General features: G+C 46.2%; 1 protein-coding gene across 1 annotated transcript in view; it reads right to left on the bottom strand.

Moving 5' to 3' along the window:
- Positions 1-16,808, bottom strand: part of LOC141122001 (uncharacterized) — a 28,877-nt gene extending 12,069 nt beyond the window's left edge. The window contains exons 1-7 of the mRNA XM_073611787.1: positions 16,645-16,808; positions 9,176-9,302; positions 8,966-9,089; positions 8,752-8,849; positions 8,435-8,662; positions 8,149-8,355; positions 7,886-8,027 (exon numbers count right to left, since the gene is read on the bottom strand). Coding sequence (XP_073467888.1) covers positions 7,886-8,027; positions 8,149-8,355; positions 8,435-8,662; positions 8,752-8,849; positions 8,966-9,050 — 760 coding nt within the window. The 5' untranslated portion in view covers positions 9,051-9,089; positions 9,176-9,302; positions 16,645-16,808. The remainder of the gene's footprint in view (positions 1-7,885; positions 8,028-8,148; positions 8,356-8,434; positions 8,663-8,751; positions 8,850-8,965; positions 9,090-9,175; positions 9,303-16,644) is intronic.
- Positions 16,809-18,309: the final 1,501 nt, after the last annotated feature.

Here is an 18,309-nt window from a genome sequence, read left to right as displayed (position 1 = left end):
GACCCGGGTCCCCAAACACTTTTTATGACAATACCTTGCATAGAAGCCTTTAAAATTAGCACTTTTGATTTCTCCCATAGACTTTTAAAGCGTGTTCCATGGCTTTCGAATTTGCTGCGAACACCCCAAATTGTTTGCTATTCGGCAAACGGGCGAACAGCCAATGTTCAAGTCAAATTCATGTTGGACCCTGAACATATAGCCCATCCCTACTATCTATAGACGCAGAGAAGGCGTTCGACAGAGTCCACTGGACTTAAATGGAAATGGTGCTGACCAAATTGGGCTTCAAAGGTCCAATCCTGGCAGCAATCTTGGCTCTGTACTCATGCCCATCAGCACAAGTGCATACATCGGGATTCCTATTCAAGACATTCAATATTTCTAATGGTACTTGTCAGGGCTGCCCTCTTTCCCCCACAATATTTAATCTTATGATAGAACCCTTAGCTGAAACCATCAGATCACATACTAATATCACGGGCTTTACCTTTGGTTCTAGTAAACACGTCATAAACTTGTTCGCAGATGATGTGATCTTATTACTGCCACACCCACAAACATCCCTTCCACAGGCCCACAAAACCTTAACGGACTTTGGAGACATATCTTACTACAAAGTCAACTTCACCAAATCCATGATACTGGATGTAGGAGTCTCCCAATCTACTAAAAGGTTACTACAAGACACTCTGCCATACTCGAGGAGTACAAAGGGTATTTCGTCTCTAGGTATAACCTTAACCAATATGACCTCGTCCTTATTAGAAGCCAACCTTAAACCGTTCATAGTCAAACTAGAACAACAACTCACAACCATTTCCAAAACAGAATTATCCTGGTTGGGCAAGATAGCGGCATTTAACCCCTTCCCGAGAAGTGCGTACTTGGCTTTAGGGGGTCATACTGGGATGATGTCCGCAGCTGCAGGCATCATCCCGGTACTGTTTTTTTAGAGCCGGCGATCGGCTTTCCAAGTATAACAACTGATGCGGCTAAAAGCCGCTCGGCTGTTATACCGGAGGAGCGGGAGGGGACACCGCCCCCCTCCCGCCACCTCCCGCTGCTCTTACCGGGCCTCCCGATCACCAATCCGCCGCCTCCGGCGGCTACTGACAGTCTGATCGAAGCTGTAATCGGCTTCGTTCCAGGCTCCTAATTGTAAACGCGGAAGCAACGTCATGACGTCACTTCCTGTTTACTCGGCTGCCAATGGCGCCGTTTTTAAAAAAAATATACAGTATTCAGAATTGCCGAAAACGGTGATCTGAATACCGTGAGGTGCAAAAGAGGGATCAGGGGTTTTTTAAACCCCCGATCCCGCCATAAAGAGTACCTGTCACCACCTATTACTGTCACAAGGGATGTTTACATTCCTTGTGAGAGCAATAAAAGTGATCAATTTTTTTTTAACACAATTTATAAAAATAAAAATAAATAAAATAAATAAGAAAAAAAAATTTTGAAAGCGCCCCCGTCCCCGCGAGCTCGCGCAGCAAAGAAAACGCATACGGAAGTCATGCCCGCATATGTAAATGGTGTCCAAATTGCTGCGATCGTCAGAGCGAGAGCAATAATTCTAGCACTAGATCTCCTCTGTAACTCTAACCTGGTAACCGTAAAAAAATGTAAAGCATCGCCTGGAGATTTTTAGGTACCGTAGTTTGTCTCCATTCCACGAGTGTGTGCAATTATAAAGCGTGACATGTTTGGTATCTATTTACTCGCCGTAACATCATCTTTCACATTATCGAAAAAAATTGGGCTAACTTTACTGTTTGTTTTTTTTTTTAAATTCATGAAAGTGTCCCTTTTCCCAAAAAGTTGCGTTTAAAACACTGCTGCACAAATACCGTGTAAAAAAAAAACAACAATCACCATTTTATTCTCTAGATTCTCTGCTAAAAAATATATATAATGTTTGGGGCTCTAAGTAATTTTCTAGCAAAAAATACGGATTTTAACTTGTAAACTCCAAATGTCAAAAATACTCTTAATCATAAAAGGGTTAAAATGTCTATCCTTCCACAGATTCTGCCACTACCCATACCACCTAACTCCCTCCGCAAACCATATGGAAATTTACCTGGGGAGGCAAAAAAGCTAGATGCTCACGCAACAACCTTATCCCACATAAAAGTGTAGGGGGTGTAGGATTTGCAGACATTCAAGACTATCTATGGGCAATAAGACTAGACCAGCTTAAACATTGGTTTCATGACAATAACTGCCCACTCTGGGTAGAAATAGAACGCTCATCACTCCCGATAAGCAACCGTATCACATTCCTAATAAGTGACATATGGGAACCATGGGAAACAGGGGGCCTATCACCATCCATTCAGATTTCCTTACAGACTTGGAGATTCCTCCAAAAACTCAGTGACAGCGACACACATGACTTAGTATATGACCTCCCAATAGATCTCTTGGGAACAAAGATTTCTATGCTCTCAACCACAAAGCATAAAACACATACAAGACCTTTTTACAGGAATAACACCCAAATCTGCAGAACAAATGATGACCGCACACCAACTACCCAACAATTTGCTGTTCTCCTGCGTACACATTTCCCACTTCCTAAGGGCACATCCCATACCCAAATTCAAAATATCATCTACAGCTTGGCGCTTCTACACAAAAACACCTCAGTCTGCTAAAGGTATATCATTATTTTATAACCTCATTCAAAACAAACATACTATTAGTAAAACAGCTGCCATTAGGAAGTGGGAAAAAGAGCTGGGCATTACATTCCCTGATGAAAAATGGAAACACGCTTTCAAGGTAATACAAAAAACTCCCATTGTGTGAATCATTGGGAAATGACGATTAAAATCCGCAACAGATGGCACAATACGCCTTATAGACTTGCCACCTTTTTCCCAGCCACATCTCCCATGTGTGGGAGAAATTGTAGACAAATAGGAAATCTGATACACACATTATGGGAATGCCCGAGCATAACCAGCCTCTGGAACAAAACTTTTAAATTAATCTCGTCATCCACAGGGATTTTAGTAACACCAAACCCTGCATTAGCAATCCTTCACATTGGGATAGAGAGATTTCCACCAGAATACAGATCACCACTAGGGATGAGCTTCGAGTTCGAGTCGAACTCATGTTCGACTCGAACATTGGCTGTTCGCAATTTCGCCGAACAGCAAACAATTTGGGGTGTTCGCGGCAAATTCGAATGCCGCGGAACACCCTTTAAAAGTCTATGGGAGAAATCAAAAGGGCTAATTTTAAAGGCTAATATGCAAGTTATTGTCATAAAAAGTGTTTGGGGACCTGGGTCCTGCCCCAGGGGACATGGATCAATGCAAAAAAAAGTTTTAAAAACGGCCGTTTTTTCAGGAGCAGTGATTTTAATAATGCTTAAAGTCAAACAATAAAAGTGTAATATCCCTTTAAATTTCATACCTAGGGGGTGTCTATAGTATGCCTGTAAAGGGGCGCATGTTTCCTGTGTTTAGAACAGTTTGACAGCAAAATGACATTTTTGAAGGAAAAAACTCATTTAAAACTACCCGCGGCTATTGCATTGCCGACAATACACATAGAAGTTCATTGATAAAAACGGCATGGGAATTCCCAAAAGGGGAACCCCGAACCAAAAAAAAAAAAAAAAAAATGACGTGGGAGTCCCCCTAAATTCCATACCAGGCCCTTCAGGTCTGATATGGATATTAAGGGGAACCCCTAGACCCTTATCCGAGCAAGCAACCTGGCAGGCCGCAGGAAAAGAGGGGGGGGACGAGAGTGCGGCCCCCCCCTCCTGAACCGTACCAGGCAACATGCCCTCAACATTGGGAGGGTGCTTTGGGGTAGCCCCCCAAAACACCTTGTCCCCATGTTGATGAGGACAAGGGCCTCATCCCCACAACCCTGGCCGGTGGTTGTGGGGGTCTGCGGGCGGGGGGCTTATCAGAATCTGGAAGCCCACTTTAACAAGGGGACCCCCAGATCCCGGCCCCTCCCCTGTGTGAAATGGTAAGGGGGTACTTACCCCTACCATTTCACTAAAAAATTGTCAAAAATGTTAAAAATGACAAGAGACAGTTTTTGACAATTCCTTTATTTAAATGCTTCTTCTTTCTTCTATCTTCCTTCATCTTCTGGTTCTTCTGGCTCTTCTGGTTCTTCCTCCGGCGTTCTCGTCCAGCATCTTCTCTGCGGTGTCCTCTATCTTCTTCTCCTCGGGCCGCTCCGCACCCATGGCATGGGGGGGAGGCTCCCGCTCTTCTCTTCTTCTTTTCTTCTCTTCTTCATTTTCTTCTCCGGGCCGCTCCGCACCCATGCTGGCATGGAGGGAGGCTCCCACTGTGTGACGGCGCTCCTCGTCTGACAGTTCTTAAATAATGGGGGGCGGGGCCACCCGGTGACCCCGCCCCCCTCTGACGCACGGTGACTTGACGGGACTTCCCTGTGACGTCACGGGGAATGCCACAGGGAAGTCCCGTCATGTCCCGTGCGTCAGAGGGGGGCGGGGTCACCGGGTGGCCCCGCCCCCCGTTATTTAAGAACTGTCAGACGAGGAGCGCCGTCACACACCGGGAGCCTCCCTCCATGCCAGCATGGATGCTGAGCGGCCCGGAGAAGAAAATGAAGAAGAGAAGAAGAGAAGAAAAGAAGAAGAGAAGAGCGGGAGCCTCCCCCCCATGCCATGGGTGCGGAGCGGCCCGAGGAGAAGAAGATAGAAGACGCCGCGGAGGAGATGCTGGACGAGAACGCCGGAGGAAGAACCAGAAGAGCCAGAAGAACCAGAAGATGAAGGAAGATAGAAGAAAGAAGAAGCATTTAAATAAAGGAATTGTCAAAAACGGTCTCTTGTCATTTTTAACATTTTTGACAGTTTTTTAGTGAAATGGTAGGGGTAAGTACCCCCTTACCATTTCACACAGGGGGGGGCCGGGATCTGGGGGTCCCCTTGTTAAAGGGGGCTTCCAGATTCCGATAAGCCCCCCGCCCGCAGACCCCCACAACCACCGGCCAGGGTTGTGGGGATGAGGCCCTTGTCCTCATCAACATGGGGACAAGGTGTTTTGGGGGCTACCCCAAAGCACCCTCCCAATGTTGAGGGCATGTGGCCTGGTACGGTTCAGGAGGGGGGGGGCCGCACTCTTGTCCCCCCCCTCTTTTCCTGCGGCCTGCCAGGTTGCTTGCTCGGATAAGGGTCTGGTATGGATTTTTGGGGGGACCCCACGCCGTTTTTTTTTTTTTTTTGGTGTGGGGTTCCCCTTAAAATCCATACCAGACCTGAAGGGTCTAGTATGGAATTTAGGGGGAACCCCACGTCATTTTTTTTTTACATTTTGGCCGGGGTTCCCCTTAATATCCATATCAGATCTGAAGGGGCTGGTATGGAATTTAGGGGGACTCCCACGTCATTTTTTTTTAAAATTTTGGTTCGGGGTTCCCCTTTGGGGAATTCCCTTGCCGTTTTTATCAATGAACTTCTATGTGTATTGTCGGCAATGCAATAGCCGCGGGTAGTTTTAAATGTGTTTTTTCCTTCCAAATGTCATTTTGCTGTCAGAGTGTTCTAAACACAGGAAACATGCGCCCCTTTACAGGCATACTATAGACACCCCCTAGGTACAAAATTTAAAGGGATATTACACTTTTATTGTTTGACTTTAAGCATTATTAAAATCACTGCTCCTGAAAAAACGGCCCTTTTTAAAACTTTTTTTTGCATTGATCCATGTCCCCTGGGGCAGGACCCAGGTCCCCAAACACTTTTTATGACAATAACTTGCATATTAGCCTTTAAAATTAGCACTTTTGATTATTCATGTTCGTGTCCCATAGACTTTAAATATTGAAACAGGAAGCCACAAAGTATAGTATAGAGTTCTCCTATAGGAAGGTACAAAGTGTAGTATAGAGTTCTCCTATAGGAAGGTACAAAGTATAGTATAGAGTTCCCCTATAGGAAGGTACAAAGTATAGTATAGAGTTCCCCTAGAGGAAGGTATAAAGTATAGTATAGAGTTCTCTTATCGGAAGGTACAAAGTATAGTATAGAGTTTCTCTAAAGGAAGCCGCAAAGTATAGTATACAGTTCCCCTATAGGAAGCTACAAAGTATAGTAAAGTGTTCTCCTATAGGAAGCTACAAAGTATAGTATAGAGTTTACCTATAGGAAGCTACAAAGTATAGTATAGAGTTTCCCAATAGGAAGGTACAAAGTACAGTATAGAGTTCCCCTATAGGAAGCTACAAAGTATAGTATAGAGTTCCCCTATAGGAAGGTACAAAGTATAGTAAAGAGTTCTCCTATAGCAAGGTACAAAGAATGGTATAGAGTTCTCTTATAGGAAGCCAAAGTATAGTATAGAGTTACCCTATAGGAAGGTATAAAGTATAGTATAGAGTTCCCCTATAGGAAGGTACAAAGTATAGTACAGAGTTCTCCTATAGGAAGATAATAAAAAAAAAACTTCTGTCTTTAGAATCACTTGCTTCCTTCTCTTGCCCAGGACTACATGTCCCATGAGGCATTGCTCCTCACACACTCCTCACACAGTTCTCAGGCATTTACTAACATGTATGGATGGTGTACTGAGCTGTATTTTCTGATGTGTAAATAAATAATACATTCTGTATGCAGGCCAATTAATCAACTGACCAACTAATCGATTATGAATATAGTTGAAAACTATTTTCATAATCGATTAGTTGTTTCAGCCTCATATCTCTGAATCTCCTACCAGTTCATTTCTTGATTCATGGACCTTAGTCAGAAAGTGAGGAAACAACGAGAACTGTCTTTTATAGGAGTGACAGTGATGAGGGGATTATAGGACGAGTGTCCCCACCCCCTCTATCACTCATTGCCATCTTCCCAACACAAGAAGTCCTGCACTTCCTTATTTAGTCCATGATTTAGTCATGAATAACAGCGGGGCTGAGCCCCACCAGAGGTCAGAGAGTGAGGATGGGGGAGAAGAACCAAGATGAAGACTGGACTGATCCTGAAGACCACCATCATTGGGTTATTGACTCCTCCCTCATTATCACTTTCTGTTTAGGGTTCAAAAGTTTGAGGATTTTATCACTTTAATATTAACATGTAAAAGTCTGTGCTCCAATCAAATCATCAGATATAAAATATCCAGCTGGTAGAAAATGGGTGGAGCAAAAGAGAATACATATTATGTGTATATATAGCAGTGGGTAGAGGGGAGAGAGCAGAAGTCAGGACTATGTAATGTACAACATATTGTATAAGATACAACAGATAGGACTATATAGTATCAGAATTATGTAATGTACAACATAGAGTATATAGTGCAGGGGTCAGGAGTATGTAAAGTAGAATTTAAATTAAACAGTGTAAGGGTCAGGACTCATAATATTGGTATTCAGTAATCAGTGGAAGAATAAATGTTTACATGAGACAAGTTGCAGAGGTCCCACACCGCTGCCTCCCATCTCCTGAGACTGCACTCAGTGACTTGGGTCTGAGACTATACAGACATATCCCTCCACCCGGCACAGCCAGCAGATAACAGAACAAGTAATCCTGGGAAAATTGTTCTGTCAGAAATCTTACTAGACTCAGGTATGGGGCAGAAGAACCAAAGCACATACCCCAGGTGCCTAGGTCTAGTAACATCTATGGTGAAAATGAACATTTTTCTGCCAGCTGAACCCCAGAATCTCCATAAATCCAGTCTAGATACATAAATTGTGTCTGCAGCACAGAGAAGGAAGATTATCCGAGAGAAATCCAGGAATACAGGACGGGGAACACAGCTCAGGAAAGTGACCAGTGGATTACAGGCTGATATCAACCAGTCCCCGCCCTACTCTGGACCAATCAGTGAGCAGTATGGGTGGAGGAATGTATTTAGTGTTAATGACCCACCTGTGCTGATCTCTGTAGGAGTGTCCTCCTCTATAAATGTCCCCGTTATTCCATCCTCCTCCATAGACTGCTGATCATCCCTCACATACCTCTCTTCTTCTTCTGATTTAACCTCAAATTCTATATCGATTGGATCTCCACTCTAAATCAAGAAAATGAGAGAGAATATCATCTGTAAGATATCAGCTTTATTATTGTGACATCACATATAAAATCCACACATTGTCTCTATAAGTGTGTTTTATAAGCTCCGTCCCACCAACCTTGTAACAGTGAGGGATGGTGTGACCTTCCTGTGTGGAATCCCGGGAATACAGAGGACGGGGACATCTCTCTGGTGGGTTCCTGGTGTTTGGTGGCTCCATCACATCCTTGTGTCCTTCTGAAAACTCCTCCATCACTCCATACTCCTCATCCTCCTCTTTATACTCTTCTTTAACATCAATATTATCATCCCTGAGATTTCCACTCTGAATACATAATAAAACATTCAGTGTAAGAATCGTGCTGTGTATAAATCAGAACTACCAATAATTGTCAATCATCTACCTGATGATGGTGAGGGATGGTGTGATCTTCCTGTGTGGAATCCCGGGAATACAGAGGACGGGGACATCTCTCTGGTGGGTTTCTGTAGCTGGATGACTCCACCATGGTGTCCTGGTACAGATCTTTGTGTTCTTCTAGAAACTCTGACTCCCCCATCACCCCATCCTCATCATCCTCCTCTTTTATCTCTTCTTTAATCTCAACTTTAGACTCTCTCAGGTTTCCACTCTGAATATATAATAAAAATCACATCAAAGATAACAATGCAGATAATGTACAGATCCTAATGATACTATCAGTGATTGTTCCTCATCTACCTGATGATGGTGAGGGATGGTGTGACCTTCCTGTGTGGAATCCCGGGAATACAGAGGACGGGGACATCTCTCTGGTGGGTTCCCATTACTGGATCCATCTGTAGGAAACACACACACTGACTGAATACATTGTTTCTATGTGTTTATCAGATGATGGGGGATCTAGGTGGACCCTCCGTACTGCTCTCTCCTTTACAATAAAGTCTCCTCTTACCCGGTGATGTGAGGGGCGGCTGATTGTCCATCATGACGTCCTTGTAGAGATCCTTGTGTCCTTCTAAATACTCCCACTCCTCCATGGAGAAATAGACAGTGACATCCTGACACCTTATAGGAACCTGACACACACAATGATACAGTCACCATCCAGACACATCCCTTGTCTGTTACTGGATAATGTCCCAGAATTCCCAGCACTGCTCACCTCTCCTCCATGATCTCTCTGGTGACTTCTAGAATCTTCTTTGTATTTCTCTATTCTATCAGGGAGGGAGGTGGAGGCAATGTGATGGTCATATGATCTCCAGACTTCACATATGGAAAACTCTGATCTGAAAACCAATAGTCAAATCAAAAAAAATTCCCAGAATCCTCCTCACCACTGAGGTATAATTTACCCACACTATGTAGGTTAAATGCTTGTTGCAGGCATTCTGACATTACGTACAATGCAGGACCAACAGTCCTACTTTGTAAGTGAGGATTCTAAGAGTCCGCCCACATCCTAAAAATATCAGAGAAAAATAAAAAAGAGCTGGATGGAGGGACATTGGGAGGAGGAGCTGTGAGGTCAGTGTGATGTCATAGGACATATAGACTCTGGATGGAGGGACATTGGGAGGAGGAGCTGTGAGGTCAGTGTGATGTCATAGGACATATAGACTCTGGATGGAGGGACATTGGGAGGAGGAGCTGTGAGGTCAGTGTGATGTCATAGGACATATAGACTCTGGATTGAGGGACATTGGGAGGAGAAGCTGTGAGGTCAGTGTGATGTCATAGGACATACAGACTCTGGATGGTGGGACATTGGGAGGAGGAGCTGTGAGGTCAGTGTGATGTCATAGGACATATAGACTCTGGATGGAGGGACATTGGGAGGAGGAGCTGTGAGGTCAGTGTGATGTCATAGGACATATAGACTCTGGATGGAGGGACATTGGGAGGAGGAGCTGTGAGGTCAGTGTGATGTCATAGGACATACAGACTCTGGATGGAGGGACATTGGGAGGAGGAGCTGTGAGGTCAGTGTGATGTCATAGGACATATAGGCTCTGGATGCAGGGACATTGGGAGGAGGAGCTGTGAGGTCAGTGTAATGTCATAGGACATATAGACTCTGGATGGAGGGACATTTGGATGGGGAGATTTGAGGGGTCCTCTATATGAGGCTCCTGTGGAAACCAAATCATTGTTCCTGGGTGTGTCCTTTCTCTCCTAACCTGAATAGTGAACTTTGACCTTTACCATACAGAAATCTGTCAGGAATCTGTGAAAGTAAGCTCTCATGTGATCAGGTGACATGCGGAGGAAAGGAGTGTAAATAGCAGACCATTTTCTCCAGAGCTCCTAATGGTGGGGATGGATTTTGCTGGGACATACTAAAAGGAATGACAGAAAGGAATGCCCATAGACTTTAACAGGGAGATGGAATGCTCATAGAGAATAATGGAATAATATGGAATGGCCATAGAAAATAATGAAAACAAATATTATTATTATACAGGATTTATATAGGGCGACCAGTTTACGCAGCACTTTACACTATAAAAGGAGACAATACAGTTATAATTAGGGGTGCAACGGATCGTTGCCGATCCGTGATCCGTACGGATCACCCTCCGCGGATCGGCACACCCGCGATCCGCGGAGCACTTTTCGGCCTCAGCCATAGGAAAGGCCGCGGCTTCGGCCTAGCTCCGGAGCCGGCGGCCATCTTAGTACACCCGGAAGCGGCCGCTGTCTCGACAGGAAGTGACGTTTCGTCGCCGCCATCTTGGTACACCCCACACTCCTGCACAGTACAATAATGATAGAGTGAGAAGGGGGCAAGCGGACATCTTGTTACACCCACCGGAGTTATAGATTTAAAAGCCAGTTTCAACACAAAACTGAGCTTATATGCACAAATACTGTATTTATGAATATAAGCTCGCTTTTGTGTTGAAAATAGCTTTTAAATCTAAAACTCCGGTGGGTGTAACAAGATTTGTGTGGTGTTTTTTTTTTTTTTTGCTGATCCGAAAATGATCCGATCCGTGACTCTGATCCGAGGATCGACCCGATCCGTGAGATTTTTGATCCGTTGCACCCCTAGTTATAATACAATAAAATACAAGAGGATTAAGAGGGCCCTGCTCAGAAGAGCTTACAATCTAATAGGGTGGGGCATGTGGTACAAAAGGTTGTAACTGTGGGGAATGAGCTGATGGAAGTGGTAAAAGATTCATTAGAGGCGTCATAGGCTTCCCTGAAGAGATGAGTTTTCAGGGATCGCCTGACAGGTGGTGGTAGCGAGTTCCAGAGGATGGGAGAGACTCTGGAGAAATCCTGGAGACGAGCATGAGGAGAGAGAGCTTGAGAGTAGGAGGTATTGGGAGGAGCGGAGAGCATGGTTTGGGTGATATTTGGAGACAAGATTGGTGAAGTAGCACGGGGCAGAGAGGGTTGGCAGACACTGAATGGAGACCAGTGTAGGGATTGGAGGAGAGGGTTGGCAGACACTGATTGGGAGACCAGTGTAGGGATTGGAGGAGAGGGTTGGCAGACACTGAATGGGAGACCAGTGTAGGGATTGGAGGAGAGGGTTGGCAGACACTGAATGGAGACCAGTGTAGGGATTGGAGGAGAGGGTTGGCAGACACTGAATGGGAGCCAGTGTAGGGATTGGAGAAGAGGGTTGGCAGACACTGAATGGAGACCAGTGTAGGGATTGGAGGAGAGGGTTGGCAGACACTGAATGGAGACCAGTGTAGGGATTGGAGGAGAGGGTTGGCAGACACTGAATGGAGACCAGTGTAGGGATTGGAGGAGAGGGTTGGCAGACACTGAATGGAGACCAGTGTAGGGATTGGAGGAGAGGGTTGGCAGACACTGATTGGGAGACCAGTGTAGGGATTGGAGGAGAGGGTTGGCAGACACTGAATGGGAGACCAGTGTAGGGATTGGAGGAGAGGGTTGGCAGACACTGAATGGGAGCCAGTGTAGGGATTGGAGGAGAGGGTTGGCAGACACTGAATGGGAGCCAGTGTAGGGATTGGAGGAGAGGGTTGGCAGACACTGAATGGAGACCAGTGTAGGGATTGGAGGAGAGGGTTGGCAGACGCTGAGCGGTTGGTAAGGGGGATAAGCCTGGCAGCAGCATTCATGATAGACTGAAGAGGGGAGGAGCCTATGGAGAGGCAGGCCAATGAGAAGGGAGTTGCAATAGTCAAGGCGAGAGATAACAAGGGAGTGAATGAGGAGCTTGGTGCTTTCATTTGTTAAAAAGGGGCGAACTTTAGAGAGGTGAATTCTACAAACTTTTGACAACGATTGGATTTGAGGCTGAAATGACAAGTCAGTGTCTAGGATTACACCGAGTACCCTGGCGTGAGGGGAGGGACTGATAGTTGCATTGTTGATTTTGATGGAAAAGTCATGGAGGGGGGCACGGGCGGGGGGGGGAATATTAATAGCTCAGTTTTAGAGAGATTTAGTTGAAGGAAGTGGTGTGACATCCATGCTGATATGTCAGTTAGTAAGTTAGTAATGCGAGAGGAGACTGAAGGAGTGAGGTGAAGAGTAGAGAGATTCTGGTGTCATCGCCGGTGGTATTGGAAGTCATGGGCGGTTATAAAGTGACCAAGGGAGGAGGTGTAGATAGAGAGGAGAAGGGGGGTCAAGAACAGAGCCTTGGGGGACCCCCACAGAAAGGGGAAATGGAGAGGAGGAGACAGAGCTGTAGGTAACTGAAGGAGCGCTGTGATAAGTAGGCAGAGAACCAGGATAGAGCAGAATCTTGGAGGCCAAGGGAATGGAGTTTATTGAGAAGGAGCGGGTGGTCAACAGTATCGAAGGCCACAGAGAGGTCGGGTAGTAGAAGTATGGAGTAGTGGCCAATGGTTTTAGCAGTTAGTAAATCGTTAATGAGTTTTAGTAAAGCAGTTTCTGTGGAGTGCTGCGAGTGAACGCCAGACTGTAAGGGGTCAAGAAGGTTATTTTCATTGAGGTAGGAGCTAAGACGGTTGTAGGCTAAGCGTTCTAGAAGTTTAGAGGTGAATGGGAGCAATGAGATGGGTCTTAAGTTGTTTAGGTTGGTAGGGTCCAGTGAGGGCTTTTTAAGTATGGGAGTGATCTGCACATGTTTTAGAGGGGAGGGGAAGGTGCCACTAGAGAGGGAGAGATTGAAGATGTGAGTGAGGGAGCATAGGATAGAAGAAGAGGGTGACCATAGTAGTTGTGAGGGAACAGGATCCAAGGGGACAATTGGTTAGGTGGGAATCTGAGAAAATTTTTGTAACCTCCTCAGTAGTAGCCAGTTCAAAAGAGGAGAGTGTTGATTGTACTGTTAGTCAAGGTATTTTGCGTGGGGAACACGTACGCACAGTGGAGGTGTCCTCACAAATTGCATTAATCTTGTCTTGGAAGTGATTGGCAATCTCTTGGGCAGTGAGTGACTTAGTGGGTAGAGGGGGTGGGGGACGAAGCAAAGAGTTAAAGGTTGAGAAGAGCCGACGGGGACTGGATGACAAGGTATTAATAAGAGACAAAGTAGGCGTGTTTGGTAGCATGGAGGCAGGAATTGTATTTTAGAAGGGCAGATTTATATAGGGTGAAGTCCTGCAGGCATTTGGTTTTACGCCACAGTCGTTCAAGAGCACGGCAATATCTCTGGAGGCTTCTAGTGTTGTCAGGTTGCCAGGGTTGTAACGGTCGGGACCTGATTCTGCGTGTGGTTAGAAGAGCAAGTGCATCTAGCGATGATGAGAGTGAACTATTGTAGACAGAGGGGGCCAGGTCAGGCCAGGACAGGGGAGAGATCATAATATAAAACAGAATCTGTTGCCCTTAATAAAACATATAATGGAAGTTGCTGACACAAAAATTGCTGGATACAATTGAAGAGATATCAATAGGAATGGTGCAGCGCTAAAAATATTAATGTAAAAATGTCCCAATAAGAACCAAAATAAATATGGTCAAACAAAAGTCCTCTCCGTCAGGAAGAAATAATACTCTAATCAGCGAGATCCATATTGAACGGAGACACAGAAGAGAGATGAAAACACCGTCACCAACACCCAAACAAACTGACCCTCAGTGTATGGGTTATACATGTGTGTAGAAAAAGGCAGTCTTCATAGAATAAACCAACCATCTTCTAATGGAGTAGCACCAACATATTTCCCTCTGAACTAAATGGAAGGCTTTAGATCTCCTTTTGGTAGCTGGATATTAAACCAAGTATACTCCAGTATGCATATGCACCTCAAGATCGTGGTACGTAGGGAATGAAAAGAAAACGCTCATTGCGCAATCTCCATAAACAAGGATAATTTATTGAAAAGATAAAAACCACTCACATTTAGTAAGAAGGGGCCCCTGAAGACGCATGTTGATGACGAAACGTTGGGCGATGATAGAGACTGGTGACGCAGGACGCGGTGGGACGGTGACACGGCGGCCATCTTTGTGGTTAGAAGCACTGGACGCTTCACACTGCTGTATACCTTCTTACTAAATGTGAGTGGTTTTTATCTACCAAAAGGAGATCTAAAGCCTTCCATTTAGTTCAGAGGGGAATATGTTGGTGCTACTCCATTAGAAGATCGTTGGTTTATTCTATGAAGACTGCCTTTTTTCTACACACTTGTATAACCCATACACTGATGGTAAGGGTCAGTTTGTTTGGGTGTTGGTGACGGTGTTTTCATCTCTCTTCTGTGTCTCCTTTCAATATGGATCTCGCTGATTAGAGTATTATTTCTTCCTGACGGAGAGGGGAGAGATCATGTCATATAGGTGGTCAGAAGCAGAATAGAGAAGAGAAGGGTTAAAGTGGCGAAGGTTCCTACAAGTAATCGTTTTCTGCTTGGAGGGATGGGTGGTTGGAGGCAATGATACAGTGAAAGTAATGAGGTTGTGATCAGAGAGAGGAAAGGGGGTGTTGGTGAGGTTGCCAGGGTTGCAGAGTTGGGAGAATACAAGGTCAAGGGTATTACCATTGGAGTGAATGGAAGTATGTGTCCATTGGGTTAGGTCAAAAGATGAGGTTAAGTCGAGAAGTTTAGCTGTAGTTGGGCTGTTAACATTGACAGGAATGTTGAAGTCACCAAGAATGATAGTGGGTATTTCAGAGGAGAGAACGTAGGGTAGCCAGGCAGCAAAGTCATCAAGAAAGCGCGATAAATTGCTGCAATCCTCAGCAAAATGGGAGAAAACAGACGAATACAGTGCATCTTGAAACAAGAGAGGGATAGAGAGGAAGGGACAGGAAGGACTTGGGAGGTGCTTTGTGGGGATAGAAGGAAGCCAACTCCACCTCCTTTCTGTCTGTGGGGTCTGAGGGAGTGAGTCCAATGGAGACCACCATGGGAGAGGGCAGCAGGAGAAGCTGAGTGAAAATTTTGAAGCCTGGTTTCTGTTATGGCGAGTATGTTAAAGCCATGAGAGACGAAGAGGTCTTTATCTGACAAGCTGCAGGACCCTTGTATGTTGGAATGAACATTTGTCCTCATCATGCTGTTACCATAGACTGCTGTCTGTTGGGCTGGACCTTGTAGTGCACATTACTGGTGTGTGTTTTTTATTTCAGTGCTGGTAGGAGGACAGCAGGGGGGAGGGGTTTGTTCTCTTGGTCTATTTTGTATCCTGTAACATATTTCTAGAATGGTGAAATGGTGAGGTGAAGGCTTCCTTCACTTGCTGGCAGAAGGTCTTTAAAAGAGAAGTATGATTTTTTTTTTCTTTCAGATTCATACTTACCTAGGTGGATGCAGCATCGGTCCCCCGGCACCTCTTCACTGAGAACCGATCGATCTAACATCTGCGATGGCTCGGTTCTCACAGCTCTGCCCCCCGCACTCACTGGAGATGTGGGGTGGGGAGCTCCCGTCTCAGTCTCTCAGTGGCTCGCTGAGAGGCTGAGATGGCCATCAGTCCAGACACCTGGAAGATCCAGACTTCATTGTGGTGATGATGCGGTGCCTGGACTGATTCCAGTGATGTCACCAGAGAGAGGACTTCATCCCGCTCTCTGCTGAAAACAGGTCACAAGAGTGCAAAACGAATTGTACTCCTGTAACCCATAGGAGAAGCCCAGCCAAGTGATCTCAAGCTGGACTTCTCCTTTAAGGAGGTGAGAAAAGTATGTGCAGGTGGGGTGAGAGGACCATCAGAGACCAACAGCCTGTGTAGTGTAATAATTGTCCTTTGTAGGCCATGTATGGTCAGGATGGTCATTGTCTTGTCTATTTATTGTCAGTGATGTTTGTTTAGAGCAGTGGTTCTCAACTCCAGTCCTCAGGACCCACCAACAGGCCAGGTTTGCAAGATAGCTGAAATACATCACAGGTGATATCACTTGCTGCTCAGTGATTGCAGTATTCTAGTCTGCATCTCCCCCAAGGTAATACTTAAAGTCTGGCCTGTTGGTGGGTCCCGAGGACTGGAGTTGAGAACCACTGGTTTAGAGGAACATATTACTAGAATTTATCTCCAAAATGAAGAGAATGTTCCGGCCCCATAAATGGGGAAATGTTCTGACCCTGAAGGGGTTAATCTAGGTTTCCACACTATATATGTGTGTATCATCATCTGCTGGAGATAAAAGACATCACAGTGACTATGGAGGAAGAGGACGGACATGACGGGGGGGTTACTGGGTGTAAATAGAAAGTAAGCTCTTATTACCTCCTCTACTGCTTCTTCTGTCTCCTCACTACTTCCTCCCAACTCACCTCTCACCCGATACTTCCTGTCTGTACCTGATGTCACTTCCTGTTTTCCATAGAGACTTACAGTAAGATCACCATCTTGTGGAGTTCAGAGGAATTTCAGCCCCAAGAAACATCTCATAATAACCATTCCTGTATAACAGGGCAAAGTTAAAAACATAACTCCCGAAATTGAACTTTTTGGTGAAGAAAATGCAAAAATATATCAATAATCATAAACATATATATCTATATATACACAACTATAAAGATCAGACCAAAATGAGGGACAAATGAGGAGGAAAGAGGGACAGATCCAATCCCTTCTGATGAACAATCCTCAGAAGGGATCATGTAGGATGACAGGAAAGGCTCCTGACTGGTGAGATCCAACAGACATCCCAACTCTCCCACATTTCGGATGTGGCTCCCTGACACCCGCAAGTGCCGTGCAATATCCCGGCTGCAGGGCCGATTCGGGGCGGGTGCGCGGGGTGCACCCAGGGGCGGCGATACCGCTAGGCAAAACTAGGCAGTCGCCTAGGGCACAGCCACAACCGCTGGCTTACCTACTCTCCATTGGGAGGAGAGAGGGCACCTGATGCTTGTGAGTGCCTGTGCAGCTGTGCCTCATCCTCTACCCCTCCCCTACCCGGCGGCTATGTGACCAGTGGCATAGCATGGGGGGAGGCAGGCGGGGCACTGCCCTGGGGCCGGGTGCAGAATGTAAAGGGGCGCTGTTGTACTGTCCCCAGTGTGATGGCCATTTAGCGGGGGGCAAATAGGCGCAATGCTAGTGGCACTATGGCAGCAATCTGCATCGCCCTTGGGGTGCAGGTGGGCATCCTTCACCACACACGGCAGTAATCAGCGATTCAAAGGCAGATAGGTGGGGGGACCTGAGAGAGCCCAGGACTCAGAAGAAGAGCTCCTCTGGCACCGCCTCTTCCTCCTAGACCCCGCCTCCCGAAGAGGCGAGAAGCAGCTCGGCAGGCGCAGCGTACCGTACCCCGTGCTTCCAGAGCAGCATGGATTGCTCCAACTTCCTCCGCTCTCTAACGTCATGTGAGGCCCAGAGTGAGGACTGTCCTCTGAGGACAGGCTGATTTGGGACACAGGGGACAGCCGAGAGCAGCTGACTGGCTGAAAGGATCAAAGCGGATCTTCACAAGAAGACAGACCGGCATGGAATAGAAGGTACCGTACCATCACATCATCATCATACACACACAGGTCTGCAGATTCTAGTACAATGGGACAAAGGAGGGACTGCAGATAAGGACAGGGCTAGGGGTCTCCCAAGAGGGCTCCCCTCTCTCAGCACCCTCTCTCTTTTAGCCCTTCCTCTCTCAGCCCCCCTTTCTCAGTTCTCCTCTCTCTCCATCAGCCCCCCTCTGTCTCTCAGCCAGTCTCTCTCAACCACCCTCTCTGTCAGCCCTCTCTTTCAGCCCCCCTCTCTCTTAACTACCCTGTTAGCCCCCTCTCTCGCTCAGCCCCCCTCTCTGTCCACCACACTCTCTCTGAGCCCCCCATCTCTCTGTCAGTCGCCCCTTCTCCCCCTCCCTCTCTCTCAGCCTTCTTCTCTCTCACCCTGCCCCCTCTGTCTCTCAGCCTCCAACCTCCTGTCAGTCCCTCCCCCCTC

Source organism: Aquarana catesbeiana, unplaced genomic scaffold, assembly GCF_042186555.1.
Source record: "Aquarana catesbeiana isolate 2022-GZ unplaced genomic scaffold, ASM4218655v1 unanchor237, whole genome shotgun sequence".
In the NCBI taxonomy this organism is placed as follows: Eukaryota; Metazoa; Chordata; class Amphibia; order Anura; family Ranidae; genus Aquarana; species Aquarana catesbeiana.
This window is presented reverse-complemented; position numbering and strand designations above follow the sequence as displayed.